Source organism: Camelus bactrianus, chromosome 11 (genome assembly GCF_048773025.1).
Source record: "Camelus bactrianus isolate YW-2024 breed Bactrian camel chromosome 11, ASM4877302v1, whole genome shotgun sequence".
Taxonomy (NCBI): Eukaryota; Metazoa; Chordata; class Mammalia; order Artiodactyla; family Camelidae; genus Camelus; species Camelus bactrianus.
The window spans coordinates 22,878,983-22,895,007 of NC_133549.1; the positions used below are offsets into that span (position 1 = coordinate 22,878,983).

At 55.2% G+C, this 16,025-nt stretch overlaps 1 protein-coding gene across 5 annotated transcripts in view; it reads left to right on the forward strand.

Annotated features, from left to right (window-relative positions):
* FAM53B (family with sequence similarity 53 member B) overlaps window positions 1-16,025 on the forward strand; it is a 110,542-nt gene that overhangs the window by 53,211 nt on the left and 41,306 nt on the right. For 4 of the 5 annotated variants that reach the window (XM_074373429.1, XM_074373428.1, XM_074373430.1 and 1 more), the window contains one exon: window positions 3,523-4,301. In XM_074373429.1, the coding sequence (XP_074229530.1) occupies window positions 3,523-4,301 (779 nt within the window). Of the gene's footprint in view, window positions 1-3,522; window positions 4,302-9,597; window positions 11,184-16,025 lie in introns of those variants that run through there. The other variant, XM_074373432.1, reaches the window with a different exon arrangement.

Sequence of the window (16,025 nt, forward strand, 5' to 3'; positions counted from 1 at the left end):
TTACTCTTTAAAACAGAGTGGAGTAGTTCCTGTAGGCAAGTAGGAACACGATAGAATTAGCCCTCCGACCTCGGTCCCACTGGGATTTGATAGTTAACCTAAAAGCACATTGAATACACAGCCCTCTGCACGTAGGCATCACCTGTGCTCCTTCCTCCAATCGATTTATTAAACTTCAGTTTCGCAAAGAATTGCTGGTGCAGAAGAGTCACTCTTCAGGACTGTGTACACAGAACCAGGAGGAGTGGCTTTATGGCCTCAGGCATTTTCAGGGATGATCGTGGCTCTGTCTGATTCTGGGCTGACTCTTGATGTCACGGCAGGTTGGGTGTACCTGGAGTGTAGGGCCTGTGGGGGGACCATAAGTAGGCGGGGATCTGGATGCCAGGATGAAATGTCTGCATTTTTTTGAGGGGGCAATGAGAAGCTGCGGGAGGGGATGGACCACGACCTCAGAAAGTTCTCTGGCTGCAGAAAGGAGTTGGGACTGGAGTAGGGAGGCCCAAGGGGTCCAGTCAAGAAGCACCGAGATCACAAGATGGCCACTAGAGAGCGATGGCACTGCTGAATGAGGGAGACAGAACTTCCGTGCTTGTAAACTGGCTCCCAGTTGCCCCTTTGTTCTCCCTTTGTTCTCCCCTGGAGATGGGGAAGCTTCCAGGGCAGTGAAGTAAAAATGGAACAGAAAGTGGTACCTTCTGAGGGTGGGATCAATCTCTTAATTCCCCGGGTTTCCCAGGGCCTGGGAGAGAGACCTTCTCTAGTGGACTCCAGTTGGGAGTTGGGGCCCTCACTGCCCTTGGTTGGGTCCCCTGGTTCCTTCCTCAGTCGGCCACATTTGTGGCCCATCTGGCGCCTCAGTGCCTGGTCCAGAAGGAGAAGTTGGTGGCCAGCGTTGTTTGATGGGAACTTCCTGAAAGACCAAAAGAACAACCCCAGAGAAGGATGGTTGTGAGCCTGGCCCTGAGCCTGGCACAGCACCCGTGGGCTTGGTGGTCAGGTTCTCCACATAATTGTCCTCATAGAAAACACAGAAACTCTCGGGAACCAAAAAGAAAAATCAACCAGCTCTGGGCCGATCGGCCATGAACATTTAGGTTTATTTCCTTTCTGTCTTCCCACACAGCATATGTGTTTTACTAAATAAGAATCATGCTGTCTATACAGTTTTATATCCTGTTTCTTTACGCTTAGTATTACATCATTAACATTTCCTCACATCATTAATATTCTTTGAAGCTGCTTTTTTCATGCTCCATGTTATTCCTTGATACTTCATCTAACCAGCCCCCTACTGTGGGACATTTTAGTTGTGTTTACCATTTTGCTATCGCTCATATCATTTTGAAGAACATCATTAAACATAAATCTCCACTTTTTCTGAGGATAACTTTTCTTCTAAATCAGATAACAGAGTTGGTCGCAACTCATTCGATGTGGGTTTATATTTTTAAAATTTTTACTTTAGTATTACTTCAGTGTTTTAATTTAGTATTGTGTTAGTTTGCTGAACTTTCAACTGCTGGCAAGATACTCTTTTAAAAAAGAATGGCGAATATTCGAGGAGTAGTGGATAGTGAAGGCCTGTTTTGAACAACATAAATGCTATTTGCAAGAAGGTAACTTCTGGTAATGATTTGTCAAATTCAGTTGAAGGAGCACGTCTGGAGACTTGCCGTGCGCCAGGGCCTGGGAAGATTTCAGGGATGAGATGAATTGGACGTTTAGTGACAGACCTGCTTTGTTCCCAGCTGGCCTGCTGGGCTTGAGGCAAATCTCTCTCCTGCATCTCCAGCTTCTAAGGCCCTCCCGTGGGAACAGCCTCTGGACCACTCTTCCCATGTCCCCGGCCCAGGGTCCCGGCCCCCTCAGGCTCTGCGCGTCTCATGACTGCAGACAGCACAGGGCGCCCTGGAGGAAGGTGGTCACATGCAGCCCTGATTTGGCATTTCCTTGGGCTTGTGAATCTCCTTTTGGGCCTCATCGGTCACTCCCTTTGAACCTGTCATGTAGCTGCTGCTTGTGACACTCAGCCTGGGGTCGGTCCGTTGGGTGTGTCTCTCAGTGCCCTTGGAAAAGTGGCCACCGGTAGGGGAGCTGGTTCTGCAGTCCCAGCTGCTTGGAGCACTCGTGTGGGTGACGTCACAGTTTCCTGAGACATGGCTTGTCTTGCACGACTGGTCCCTGCCCTGAGGGCAGGGCCAGTGTCAGGCTCCCCTGTGGCTCCCTCGGTGCTGCAGTGAAGTGAAAACAGCTTGGACTTCGGGTTGGGCCAGTCCCTCATCATTTGTTAGCTGTGTGGCTCTGGGCCGCTTACTCAACCTCTCTGAGCCTCACTCGCCCCCTCTGGCAGTGATGGCAGCCACCCAGGGCGCCCCTGGTGGACGCACGGTAATTGCGGTGCTGAGAATCAGTATGCGTGACATACCTTCTGAATGTCATTTCAGGTTTCACTGCTCTCCTGCTACCGAGACTGACTCAAGTCATACTTCTCTCTGTATTCACATTTGCACCGTTTATAAATATGTATAGAATAGAAAAAAATCAAAACATGCTAATACGTTGATCTCTGGGAGCATGGCGTGTTTCTTAAGTTCGCTTTCGTATCATGAACTTGAATACAAGAACCATGTCAAATTTATCTTTGCTCGCCCAAAATGCTCAGCGTAGGAGAAAAACAATAAACAGTTATTGAATACGTCTCTAAAACAGAGGTTCCAAGTGCCGAGTCAGCTTTTCACAGCAGGGTGGGCTTATTTATTCCTGTGCTCAGGTCAAGACCCAGATAACGTAAGTTTAAATTGTTACCTTAAGTCTTTGCAGCCCAAGGCTTGTCCCTGTAGATTTTAGCTGCTTTTTTCCTCTATTTTGGCAAGAAAGCAAGTGAATGCAAGGAAAGTCCTCAGTGATTGGCAGCTCTTGTTGGCTGCTGATGTTGTGGAGCATTTTGGTGGAGGGGACTTAAATCAAGGAAATACTCAGTTTCTGTTGTCAGCAAGTGTTTTCAAGATGGGCTTCAGATGAACTAACCTGGCAGCGCCTCCAGCCCCTAAAGTGCGGCAGAGTCGTCTTTGGTCATGGCCTTCCGCCAGGGCACCGAGTCCCAGCCCCAGAGCCCTGACACGGGAGGTCACCGACATGTCACCCGACTCTGCTGCCGGCTGGGTGGGGGGGGGTGGGACAAGTCAGTTTCCCTTCTAGAAAATGAGAAGCATTTTGGGTGAAAAATAGTGACGTGAACTTTCCTGGGAGGCAGGACGGTGCGTTGGAGAGAAAGCCGTGCCAGGCATCCTGGGCAGTGCTTGGATCCTAGGCCTTGCTCTGCGTCTAACACAGCACCTGGGAACTCACGTCCCCGCTCTGGGCCTCAGTTTCTCATCTGTAAAGCGAGGTCGGCCTGGATGGCTTTTAAGGGCCTTTCCAGCTCTAAATTCCTGCTTAAGACGGGTTCTTGGTGAGGAGATAGAGGACTGGCATGAAGGCCTTCTCAAATCCTGTTTCTCTTTGTCATTTATGAACCAGAAAATGACAGATGGCGAGACCTGGACAGGAAGTGCCCTCTTCAGATTGACCAGCCGAGCGCCAGCATCTGGGAGTGCCTGCCTGAGAAGTGTCAGGACAGCGCTCTGTGGCACCGGGAGGCCGCCACCGCCTGCGCGGTCACCAACCTGATCAAAGACCTCAGCCTCAGTGACCACAACGGAAACCCCTCCGCGCCCCCCAGCAAGCGCCAGTGCCGGTCACTGTCCTTCTCTGACGAGATGTCCAGCTGCCGAACATCATGGAGGCCCTTGGGGTCCAAAGTCTGGACGCCTGTGGAAAAGAGGCGCTGTTACAGCGGGGGCAGCGTCCAGCGCTATTCCAACGGCTTCAGCACCATGCAGCGGAGCTCCAGCTTCAGCCTCCCTTCCCGGGCCAACGTGCTCTCCTCGCCCTGTGACCAGGCGGCCTTTCACCACCGATTCGGTGGTCAGCCCTGCCAAGGGGTGCCCGGCTCGGCCATCTGTGGGCAGGCGAGAGACATCTGGGGCCCCGACCCGAGCCTGGTGGGTGGGGGCCGGCTTGACATGCAACGGTCCCTCTCCTGCTCGCACGAGCAGTTCTCCTTCGCGGAGTACTGTCCACCCTCAGCCAACAGCACGCCTGCCTCAACGCCAGAGCTGGGGAGACGCTCTAGCGGGCTCTCCCGCAGCCGCTCCCAGCCGTGCGTCCTCAACCACAAGAAGGTCGGTGTGAAGCGGCGGCGCCCCGCAGAGGTGCAGGAGCCGAGGCCTTCCCTGGACCTTGCCAAGATGGCACAGGTGAGAGCCCCAGAAGGTGCTGAGAGGCGCTGCCGGTGCCTGTTGGAGCCTCTGCTGCTCCTGGCCCATCCCAGGCAAGTGCAGGGGGTCAGTTTCAGACACGCCCAGGAGTGGGTTAATTTCCTGCTTTTTAAAACCCTATTCCGAGAAAGAGAAAATCAAGCCCCACTTTGTAAAGGGTCTTTTTCTTTCCATTTAAAATCAGACCTGTTCTTTCCCTGTGAACCCAGCGCTAGTGGTGTAAAAGCGGACAGATGGGGACAGACAGGGCCTTGGGCAGACCAGCATCACCACACACAGGTTACCCCCTTCCTGGCAGTTCTCTGAAGCCTCTCTCCCAGGAACCCATCCCTGCAGCTGCCCCAAGAAGTGCTCGCACAGGCCGGGATGCAGTGTCACTTGGATTACGCTGATCCTGAGGTCAGGGCCCTGGGTGGTGGTTTTAGAGAGCGAGAAATGGTGGGAGGCACTTATTCTTTTGGTTAAACTGCCGAAAATGTGAGACCACCAAGAGGTTGTGATCACTGTCGTCAGTGGCACCTGTGTAATCATCCTCGCTGGTCACTATAGGTGAGGCCTCCGGCCACACGCCTCTGTCACATGCACTTTATCCTCAGTCTCGGACCCCTGCCTCCTGCTAACACTGATCTCAGGTACTGATTTGAATGAGGAACTTGGAGTTAATGCGCCACGATCAGGACAGTCTCCTCGCCTGAGCGTTGCCTGTGTTTGTTTCTTTACTGGGGAATCCCAAGGATGAGAGCGTGTGATGGTGAGGCCCAGGGAGCAGGGCTGGCCCTTGTGGCTGTCCACCCAAGGACAGGTGGATATGGTGGGTAGAATGTGGCGCTCTGGGTCCTGTGTCCAGGAGGCCCTTAGGTGCTCAGGGCCACGGTTTGATTATCGTCCTTTCTAGTCTTGTTACATGAGCATCAGTCACGGCTGGGCTGGAGGAGCACGGAGGCCGGCTTGGTGAGAGGTTGGCCTTGCTCACGAGCATGTGCGCACATCTGGGCAAACAGGCTTGTCACGTCCACTGCTTTTCAGGTGGGCTCCACCACCTTCCTTCAGTGGCCAGTGCTTTTTTTCAGTCAGGCCTCCTTTTAGAATGAAAATATGGCTTCTGTCTATGGAGTTTCCTTCTCTTTCCTCTTGGTTTTCCTCCCAGCCTTGAGGTCCCCCCAGAAGAAGAGGTGCAGGTATCTCCAGTCTTGAGCACACCTGGCCCCTGAGTCCAGGCTTTCTGGCCACTTTGCTTAAGAGCCCAGGCCCTGGTCTGGGGCAGTCGGAGGACCAGCTGGTGGTGCTCCCGCCTCCCCTGGGCCGGTGGGGTTCGCCTAGGGAAGAGCCTGCGGGAGGACTGGGCAGACTCCACCCTCTGCCCTCATCTCCAGTTTCCCTTCCTTCTATCACATGGCTGCCCCAGGTGTATCCCTTGCTTTCCCCTGAGTGCTTGCCTAGCTAGACGGCGATTGAACACATTTCATGGACATTGGACAGGCGAGTGGAATTTTCCTTCTTGGAGAAATTTAAATAGGTAAAAAGGCTGGAGAGGTGACAGATTTGTTGACTTCTGAAAGGAAACCCAGAGTCTTGAGTTCTGGGTGCACGAGAAAGGGCTTCAGTTAAATTTTTAATGCTGAGCTTATTTTATTAGCTAATAAGCTAGATAGGTAATAAAAACAACTTACACGTGTTATTATATTTTACTAGCCGCAAGTTGGAATAACACCCCTGGCATCACTGGAGACATTTCCCGTCCTCACTTGGGTAGAAACCATTTAAAGATATATTGCTCGGTGGGGCTGTGCCCAGATGTATGGATTGCTCCATCAGCTCCAGGCAGGCCTCCAAGAGCCTGAGGAGGCTGCCCTGGTTCTGCCTGCCTTTCCCTGGCTGAGGCCTGGGGAGGGCAGAGTCTAGGGAGAGCGGAGAAGGGGCCCCTGGGAAGCGTGTGGGCCGAAGGGCTGCGGGCAGCGCCCTGGGGATGGGTGGACCCTGAGCCGCCCCCCTGCCAAGCCTCCAGACCCAGCCAGCCGTTTCCCGTGGGCTCTGCTTGCTTTGGCTCTCCCCCCCTCAGATGAATTATGGCCTCAGGAGATGGGCCTTGCTTCTCTAGGAGCCTTGAAAGCCAAGCCCAGGGCAACCTCTACGCATTTGAAAGGAGCCCTGAATGTAGCCTGGAACATACAGGGCCCTGTGCCTGGGCACCCCGTGAGCCGGTGTCACTGGTTTGTAGGGACCTGCTCGCGGCCAGATGGTGGCTGGTATGAGACTAACTGTCCCCAGACCTTAGCCTCCACATGGCTTTACCTGCATTTGCACTGCTGGGAAACGAGTGGGTCTGCAAGTCTGGAAAGGTTGGCTTGTGTCGAGAGTTGGCACTGCTCCGTGTGTCCTCCAGCTGGGTGGTGGACTCTCTGTCTTGTGGGTCTTTTGATCTTGGTTTATATAGTCTCCTACCTGGGAGGAGGGCTTTCCACATGAGCATCGTCAGCAAGGTGCCCCTGTGTGCGTGGGCTCTGGGCTCAGGTGCATGAGAGACTTGGGCTGAAGGTGCAGAGTGAGTGCCTTCTCGGTCAGCCCTTTGGGGTGACGGGAGTTCTGATAAACCCTGGCTTCCAGAGGCACTGACCGGGGCTGGGATCCCCCGGGGTCGGTGTGAGCCCCAGCGGCACCCCGAGAGTGGCTGGTAGTCAGAGTCTCCCCAAACTTCCAGCAGAAAAGAGACCAGGGAAAGACCCCTGAGTCAGACTGGCAGAGGAGGCCAGCCCCTCTGAGGTCCTGGGCCCTGCCTCCTGCACACAGGGGGCAAGGCACTGGGGTGGGCCCTGCTCTGAGGCTGCCTCTCACCCCTCCCTGGACCCTCTCCTCTGGGTGCCGTGTCACCTTCTTGAGCAAGCAGCCCCCGGAGGGTACAGGCCAGGCCTGCAAAAAGGGTCTTTATCACCTCAAGCAGCCATTCCCCACCTTTTGACTTGAAAACTTTTTTATTAAGTTAGTAGTTGATATTCATTGCAAAGCATTAAAACTTACAAAAAAAAAAAAAAGCTAGAAGCAGAGGGTGGGAGAGGTACATGTGACCTCAGGCTGTGTCCATCCTGGCCCCTCCTGAGGAAATAGGCCCTTCTGGAACATGGTCTTCACCTTTAGATCTGCATCTGGGGGTATATTGATCAATCAGCAGGCCTCAGAGATGGTGCAGGAGGCTGACAGCCCTGTGCAAACTGCTTAACATCTCTGTGCAGCAGATAATACTACCACTGCCACCACCATCATCAACGTAGGGCTGTTGGGAGGAATAGGGGAAATGTGTGCATGCGTGTGCATATGTTGTACAAATGCGTTCACGTGTCCGTGTGTGTGCATGTATGTGTACGTGTATATCTATATGTGGATGTGCATGTATAAATGTGTGTGTCCGTAATATCTGTTGATATGTGTATGTATCTTCATCTACACACACACTCACATGTGCACACTTCACCTAGTGCACAGACTGGCCCAGCGAGAGCTGACAGTTACTGGCTGTTGTGACAACTACAGGAATTGGGAGGGAGGGCGTGGGCTCATTCTGGGCGACTCCAGAGGCAGAACTGGGCCTCGAGGGTGACATTCTGAAGACGCCCCTTTTCTTTATTTGTCCATCGTTTCCTTCTGTATTTAGCCCCCCTTTTCTGTCCTTGCCATTTACTTCTTCTTGTTGGTTCCTCTTCTTGCCTCATCTTTTCTTTTGAAAATGGAAAGGAGGCCTGCCCTATGGCTCTGCTGAGCCTGTGGTGAACTTGGGCTTGAAACAGGGGATTGTGAAATGGTGACAGAATCAGAATCGCCACCTGCCAGAGGAGGCCGGGTGAGCGTTCTTGTCTCATGTCTGTCACCCGTGGAACCAGGGTGGAAGTGGCCCCAGGAGTCCACCAGACGCCCCTCCAGATGTCCTGACCTCCCCAGCCTTGTCTCTGGGGCACCGGTGTCCAGCTGGTGGCCACAGCGGCTCTTGTCTCTCGCAGCAGTGAGGCCACCGACACACAGTGCCCGGGAAGGGGTTAGAAATTGTTTTTTGGTCTCCTTAAAACCCGAGTGCCTAGCTCACGGGCAGGGAGCTGGGTCCTGAGTGAGGGAGGGTGACTGCACGGAGGAGAGCCCTGTGGGGAGGGATGACGCAAGGACCTGGCTCAGAAAGGCCCACCCTCCCTGTAGCTGCATCTGCGAGCACTGGGTCCGCAGAGCAAGATGCCTGAAGGCGGCCCGGGGTCAGCCTTGCCCCATGCAGCCGGTTCTGACCCTGCTGACCTCCTGGCAGCTTTCCTTGCATGGTCTGTCGAGGCTCCTCCGGCCTGGTGTTTTATGTTAAACCACAGCCGCCTCCCTTTTGCAAAATGACAGCATGTGTCCTCGAGGGCAGGGCCCAGCCTGAGGGTGCGAGTGGTTTATGAGCGGGACTTTCACTGACATTATTAGTTACTGCTTTTTCGAGACCTGGTTCAACCACCAAGCATTGGTTGACTCCGGGCGAGATCTGGGCTGTGCGTGGCCATTTAGACACGGATCATGTGCGTGGGGGCCAAGATTTCAGAAGAAGCAACAATTAAAGATTACCATGAATGCCATGCCCCTGGGTGTCACAGTCCTTGCTGTATTTTTAACTCCAAGCCGGTCAGTTTGAAAGAGCAACAAATTGTATTTCTCAACAGTGCTTCAGACAGAAGGGAGACATTTGTGAGGAGGGGTCGGGATGCTGAAACAGAGGTTTGATTGATTGCAGCTGCCCACACACTGAGTCCCTGAACCTCCCAGAGCAGGCCTCAGAACAGGCAGCAACTGTTGTGTTAGCAGATGTTGGAGGGGCCCACGAAAGCTGGCCGGGTGCAGTTTGGGGTAGGAAAGAAGCGTGAGGTAGAAACTACACAGAGAGCTGTGGTCCAGCGGATGTGTCCAGGAGAGGGGGCTGGCCAGGGCGGCGGGGGCTCCAGTGGGTGAGGGGGGTCGATGCAGGAAGTCATCAGAAGGCTTGTCACCGATGCTCGTCAATAACTCGTGCCTCTCTGCTGGCAAGGTCGTCCCTGGGTGAGGCTCCCTCTGGTCAGCCTCCTGCTCTGTGTGCCAGGGGTAGGGGGTGGGGGACTGGCTTTAATGAGGGGTGGGCCCCCCAGCCACCGTGGGGTGACCCTCACTGGCTGCACTCCTCAGGCAGCCCTGGCCGCTGCAGGCCAGCTTTGCTTTCCCTGGGCTGGGTCCCTGGGCTCAGGCCCGGCGTACCCAAGCCTTTATGACCTTCTGTGCCCTCTGCCAGCAGCCGGCCACCTCACTTGCTCCGGTTCCTGCCGCCCTGCACCCTGAGCACCCTTCCTGCTGGCCTAGGGAACTGTGTTGGCAGCTAGCAGAGGAATTCAGAGGTGCATCGCCCTTTGCCGCACAGAACGCAGACGGATGTGAGGATCTCTGCCGGGTAGTCGTGGAAAGCCCTGGAATTCCAACAGGGGTGAAATGAATGCTAAATAAAAGTAAAGGCAAAACCCACGATAGGCCCATGCGGATCGTTGCTTCTGATGAGGAAACAGGATGGGCTTGAGCAAAGATGCCTCTAAGACCTGGGCCCTCAGCCCGTGGATGCCGAGCAGGGTGGCTCTTCCCAGGCTCGTGATGGACACTGCTGGTCAGTCGTGGCGCTCTCTCTGGTTGCACCCAGAGGAAGTCGTAGAACCCTCCCCTCGGCAACTAGAGCCTGCGAGTTGATCTGCCATCTCTGCTCCTGTTCCCCCCTCACTTGAGGGGAGAGTCCAGGGAGTTGGTGACTTGCCCAAAGCCACGTGGCTCCTGAGGAGGCTGGGAAGGCCAGAACCCGGGCCTCCTGACTCCGGGTTCAGTGCCCCACCTGCTGCCGTGATCCACCCCAGGCGCCCTTTCCAGGCGGCTGACAGAGGGTGTAGAGGTGAAAGTGTGAGCTCTGGAGTCGGAGGGGGCTCAGGTCCCCATTCTGCCACTTTTGAGCTGTGGGCCCTTGGGCCAGTCACCCTCTGTAAGCCTCCACATTTTCTTGTCTGTGAAATGGGAATGACATTTCCTGTTTCTCACAGGTGAGGGGAGGAGTCGCGCATTGTGGGTCTGCCCAGGGTGGATACTTTTACAACAGAGCCGCACCCTGCGGCCCGTCTCCTGGGCTCCAGCGGTCAGCTGGGCTCGCTGCCCCGGGACAGGCGGTGTCACTGCAAGGCGCGGATCCTGCAGCAGTGGAACAGGTGGGGCCGGGGCCGGGAGACTAGTTTCAGCCGTCTCCAGTCTTCCCTTTCTCTCAGAAAGAGGTGTGTCACTAGCACCGTGGAACCACCTGATGGGGGTTCTCATAATCTGAGGAACACCTGGATCACTCCTTGCTGTCGCCAGGCACAGCCACCAGGTTGCATAAGCTATCTGCTTAAGGTTGCTCGGATCAGGGCCGAGTGTTGACACAATAGCTTTGATCTCCTAGGGAAGAGAAAAATAGAAGGAGTTCAACTGGGGACATGCCAGGGAGGCAGCTTTTAATGCCACTTGGTGATTTTCCATGCTTTAATTGAGAGCCTTTCTGAGCTGAAGGGTGTTTGAGAAGATGTGAGGCCATGAAGCTCTGGGGGTACACAGGGTTTTCTGGAGCAGGGGCCTCTGCTTCGTGCATAAGCCAGTTGCCCAGATGGGAGCCCCTCCAGCTCCCTGTAGCAGCTCAGAGCATCTTGGCCCAAGTCTTGCACTGGGTGGTAGAGTGAATGACCAGGAACCTGGTGTGGCTGTCAGTGCCCTGCCTAGATGCTGTGTGTGCTGGGCGTCTCTGGTCCCTGGTAGCATTTAAAAGAGGCCAGGTTTCCAGAATGTTCTCACAGCACATTGGAATTGTGTGGCCAGAGAAATAAGCCATTTGAGCTAATTATTAGAGTGTGGGTGGGGTGAGTGTGGGGGACGGCAAAGGTCAGAGTCAGGAAGGGGCTGGGAGGAGCCCCAGCGTGGCTGGAGCAGGGTGGGTGAGGGGGCCAGGGGGCCTGAGCACAGTGGGCCTTCTTGGTAGGTCCTCTGAAGAGGCTTGTCTTTTATCCTCAGTGCAGAGGGGCAGCAGTAGAGAGTGTTAAGCAGGGGAATGACAGCACCCCCTTCCCCCAGAGCTCCTTCAGGCTTCAGGGAGCAGCATGGACTGAGGGGTCTGGGGGAGGCGGGAGGCTGTTGGCAGACATGACGGTGAGCTAGACCAGGGCAGGGGCAGTGGACACACTGATTTCCTGTTAGGGGCTCAGACATTCTGGAGGTGCGACCAATAGGCCCAGCCAATGAGTTGATCTTGTCAATTAGCTTCCAAGTCGCCCCAGTCACAGACCTCCCTGGGCTGAGAATCCATCACCCTAATTTCCAAAGGTTTCTTTCTTTAAGCTACCTTGGTTTTAGAGTTTGCTGATTGTAAGTCCCTCTTGTTTTCCCTCCTGCAGCCCTCACTTTACCTGTATTTCTTCCTGATCTCCTTCTCAGTAGAATTGAAGTGTAGCGCGTCACCATGACTGACTTGTTTTCACAAGTGTCCTTGAAACCGTCCCACCTCCGAACCCTTATTATACATGAGTGCTTTGCCAGCCCCGGCTGCCCTTTCCCACCCCGTGGAGACTCCATTCCTACCTTCCTCGTCACCCCCGTCTCCACGTGTCCGACTCCTTTGCTGAAGCTTCTCTGTCCTTCTGCACTTGACCCTGGGTCCCCCATTCTGGACTCAGCTGGAGAAGGCCGGGGCGGGCTGGGGCGCAGGAGGATTCTCTCACGGCTTTGAAGGCTTGTCGCGCTGGATCTGATCTCAGCTGTCCTGCGTCTGGTCTGTTTACAACGGCTGAGGCAGCATCTCGAGAAAATGAGGGGCCTGCAGTGGCCTCTGTGAATCTCCTAACGGAGCCCAGTGACCCCAGCCCAGCTTGGAAGGCTGCAGGAGAAGAGGCGGGGAGGATGTCAGCGTTCCCTATCTTACTCCTGCTTCCTTATTGGGGATGTCGGGCTGATGCCTCCGGGAAGGAGCTCCAGGCCCTTGGTGAGCCTGTGGGTCTGAGAGAGCCTCAGGGGGATTGGAGACAGGGAAGCATGGAGTGGGGTCACTGAGATGGACGTGTGATTAATTACGAGCCAGGCCCTGAGCCGACATGCCGGGCACCTGCCTGTGCCTTTATCCCGTGCAGACCGCTGGCTTTCCTGGGCACCCACACAGGATGAAATGAAGCCCGTTTTGCCTTTTACAAAAAGTCTCTGTTGTCCTAAGTGTAGCATCACATAGAGAGTCCGCTGTTGACAGGAGCCATTTATCTATAACATGTTTGCGGAATCAGCCATCCTTTCTTGCAGCTTCAGGCCACAGTCGAGAACTAAAGAAAGCAAATGCCACGCAGGAGGGCAAGCCCTTTGCTGCCTCCCCAGGCCAGCAGGAGCTTGGTTCGACTGGACTCGGGGTGGGTGTTAGTTGCCTATTTACGGCGAGAAGGCTAACAGTGCCTCCTTTGAATGTCAGGCATAGTAGGGCCCTTGGGTAATTCCTTCTGGGGACAGGGAGGGGTAGCCTTTTCTTTTCTGTCTTGGAAAAGAAATAGTTGGTTCCAAAATATAATGCAACCGCCAGAAGCTTCATTTGTGAGCACAGCAGTGAGCTCACAGCAGTAATATGTCACTGAAGGCCACCAGGCCCTGCCCCTGCCCTGACACACTGCGGGTCCTGTAATGCGTTTAATCTTTATGGAGTGGGTGGTGGTCGTGGGGGGCTGCAGCTGTTCCCTTGCCAGAGCTCCGTGCGTGGAGAGTGGGGCAGGCCCCTTGGATCAGCTGGGGCCCTGCCAGGGGACAGAAACCACCCCATAGGTCCAGAGAGTTCAGTGTGGACAGTTGTTAACCAGGTTTCTGAAGAACCAAGAAGCCGAGATGTGAACACCAAGTGTCACGGAGGCAGCTGCTGCTGGAAGCTGCCTCCGCCTGGCTGAGGGCAGCAGTGGGAATCGGGGTCCTAACCCCTAACTATGCTGGCCTGTGCTTGTGGCAGTGGCGGGGGTTGCTTGTTCGGGGGCCCTCCCTCAGGTGTGTGGTCCCTCAGCCACCTGGGGGGAACCCTCTCCCTCCTCTTCAAGGAAGAAAATTGAGTGTTAGCTGCCTGCTTACTTGCCCAGGGGCAGAGCGGTGCCAGGAGCCCTGGCCACTCTTCAGCGCCCACGGCCCGTGGGCCACTGCCTCTCTGAAGGGCCCCTTCGGGGTGAGTTCACCACCGCTGGCGAACCGCGGGCCCAGGCGGGTCTGGGACCGGCTCTAGGCGTCGGGCTCCCTGGAGGTGAGGCGGGGATGGTGGCCTTCTCACCACTCATGGGCCGCTTTGACCAGAATGGCCTCAGGAAGCATAGGTGTTATTTATTGTACCCGCTGGGCCCACACCCTGATGAAGTAGCCTTGAAGTTCTAATGTCAGACTGCCTGAACAGGCTCATCCTTCTAGCCCTTGGACAGACTTCGCATTTCTTGAGCTGTGAGTTTTCTGCTTTGTAAACCAGGGCACCGGGGGCTCATAGGAGCCCCGTGGTTTGGCACCAGGGCCTCCCTGGAGATTGCTTCAGCTCTGCCCGAGCAGTGTGGCCAGCTGTCCTGTCCCAGGTCCGTCCATCATACACGGCTGGAGCACAAGGCGGAGCCGCCCTGCAGTTTGCTCTGCTGCGCCGTGGGGCGGCGCCCGGGAAGTATCAGTCACGTTCTGCAGATGGACGTAGCCACAATCTGGAGTAATCCTTTTAGTGCCCAACCCAGAGCCTTTGATGCCCATTTACTGTGATTTACTGGAAGATCTCTAAGCCCCTGGTCCCTGCCATCCCCCCTCATCCTGAGTGGCTCGTCTTGGCAGGTAGGAGAGGGGGTCACAGCCAGTCCTGCACTTGCCCAAGCCCAGGGCCTGGCCGCACCCCCCTAACCCCGAGCCAGGCTGTTCTGGATGCAGGCCCTGGGCCCTCGTCTCCTTTCCCTCCTGGAGTCCTGCTCTCCCTCCGAAATGATGGGCACGCCTGGGCGTCGGGGGAGGAGGTGCGAGGAGTGGGCCTGTGTGTCCCGGCAGGAAGATCCCTAGCAAAGCCCTCACTGGGCTGACTTGACAAATAAGGGGCAAGTTGGCGTTGAGGGTCTGCTGTGCAGGCGGCCCGGCCAGACCAGGGCTGTGCTCATGCTCACATGAGGGGCTCTCCTCGCCCTATCACCCCAGACTTCTTGTCTGCCTCTTTCTCATGTGGGAACCCCTGGGAGATAATGAGACTGGGGAGGGCCCTCGTGGGTCGTCTGGCTTGTCTTCTCTTGTCCTGCCATTCTGTCTTGGAGCATCATGTGTCCCCTGTGGAAGGACGGATCCTGCCCGGGGCTCAGTGCTGTGGTCCAGTCATCCAGATGCTTCTAACTGCTTCCAACTCTGGGCCAGGACAGCCTCCCCGTAGCCCCTTGATAGTGGGGACCAGCTTTAAGCAGGCCTAATCCACCTAGAGAAGTTCCGTCTCACTGTAGTCTGGAACAGTGTTGCACAGTGGAATTTTCCGAGAGTAGATGGCAAATACAAATGGGAACGAGTATGCAGGCGGGGAGCCAGTGGATGAAAAGACCCTCTTCTGTGGGGACAAAGCCACCTGGGCGGAAGCGGCCCAGCGCAGTGTGTTTGGGGCAGGCGTTGTAGCAGATGTGGGCTGATTGTGCAGCTTTCCCCATTTGGCAAGAGAAAGGAGATGGCACCTGAAATGGTGTGAGGTTGTCACTCAGCAGAGACGCCAGAACTTCAGCATGATGCAGCTGGGGAAGCTATGGGCAAATACGTGCGCCCGCGTCTGCCCCAAAGCTAGGACGGCAGGAAGTGGAGAGGTGGGCCTGGCCTGGGTCCCTCCTGGGAGGGCTCTGGGCTCCAGGGCCAGATGGGCCTGGCATGGAGTGTTGGTGTACCACTCACCAGCTGGGTGGCACTGGGCAAGTCACTGTCCCTCTCTGGGCCTCTGTGTCCTCTTCTGCGTGATGTGAGGATTGAACTTGTGAGAGCACAAGGAGCAGGCCTGGCGCACGGTGTGCCCTCGGGGAACCGTGGCCCTGGGATGGATGTTGTCACCATTATCATCATTACGATTTTTTTGACTTCTTATTATTTGTGACCTTGAAGTCATTGTTCTTAGCGTGATGGAGAGCCCAGTGAAGGAAGCAGCACTCTGCCTGGAGGCCTGAGGAAGGGCTGGGAGGCTGGAGCAGAGGGTGGGGAGTGCCGGGCGCTCCCCTACTCCACCCTCAAGTGGCCCTGCCCAGCCCTGGGGACCCAGGGGGCTCAGGGGGTGGCCTCTGACCACGCAGGTGGCATGAGAGGCAGCAGCTGTGGGGCTGCTGACTGTTGGCAAGGGAGGTGGCAGCACATTTGCAGAAGGAACTCATCTATTGAACGTTCTCCTCAAAACAGCCCTGTGCGTGCATCATATCCATTTTAGAGGAGGTGACTGAGTCATGCAGTGGAAACAGATGTGAACTACAGAAATTTATATTTTCTAGCAGCCACAGTTAAAAAGAGAAAAGGAACGGGTGAAATTAATTTAATAATATCTTTTATTTAACACTGTCATTTCAACATGCAATCAATAGAAATCAATCATGAATGAGATACGTGCTTTTTTATACGAAGTTTCCAAGGTCGGGGCGTGTGTTACATTTGTAGCGCATCTCAGTTTAGACTGGCCACATTTCCAGT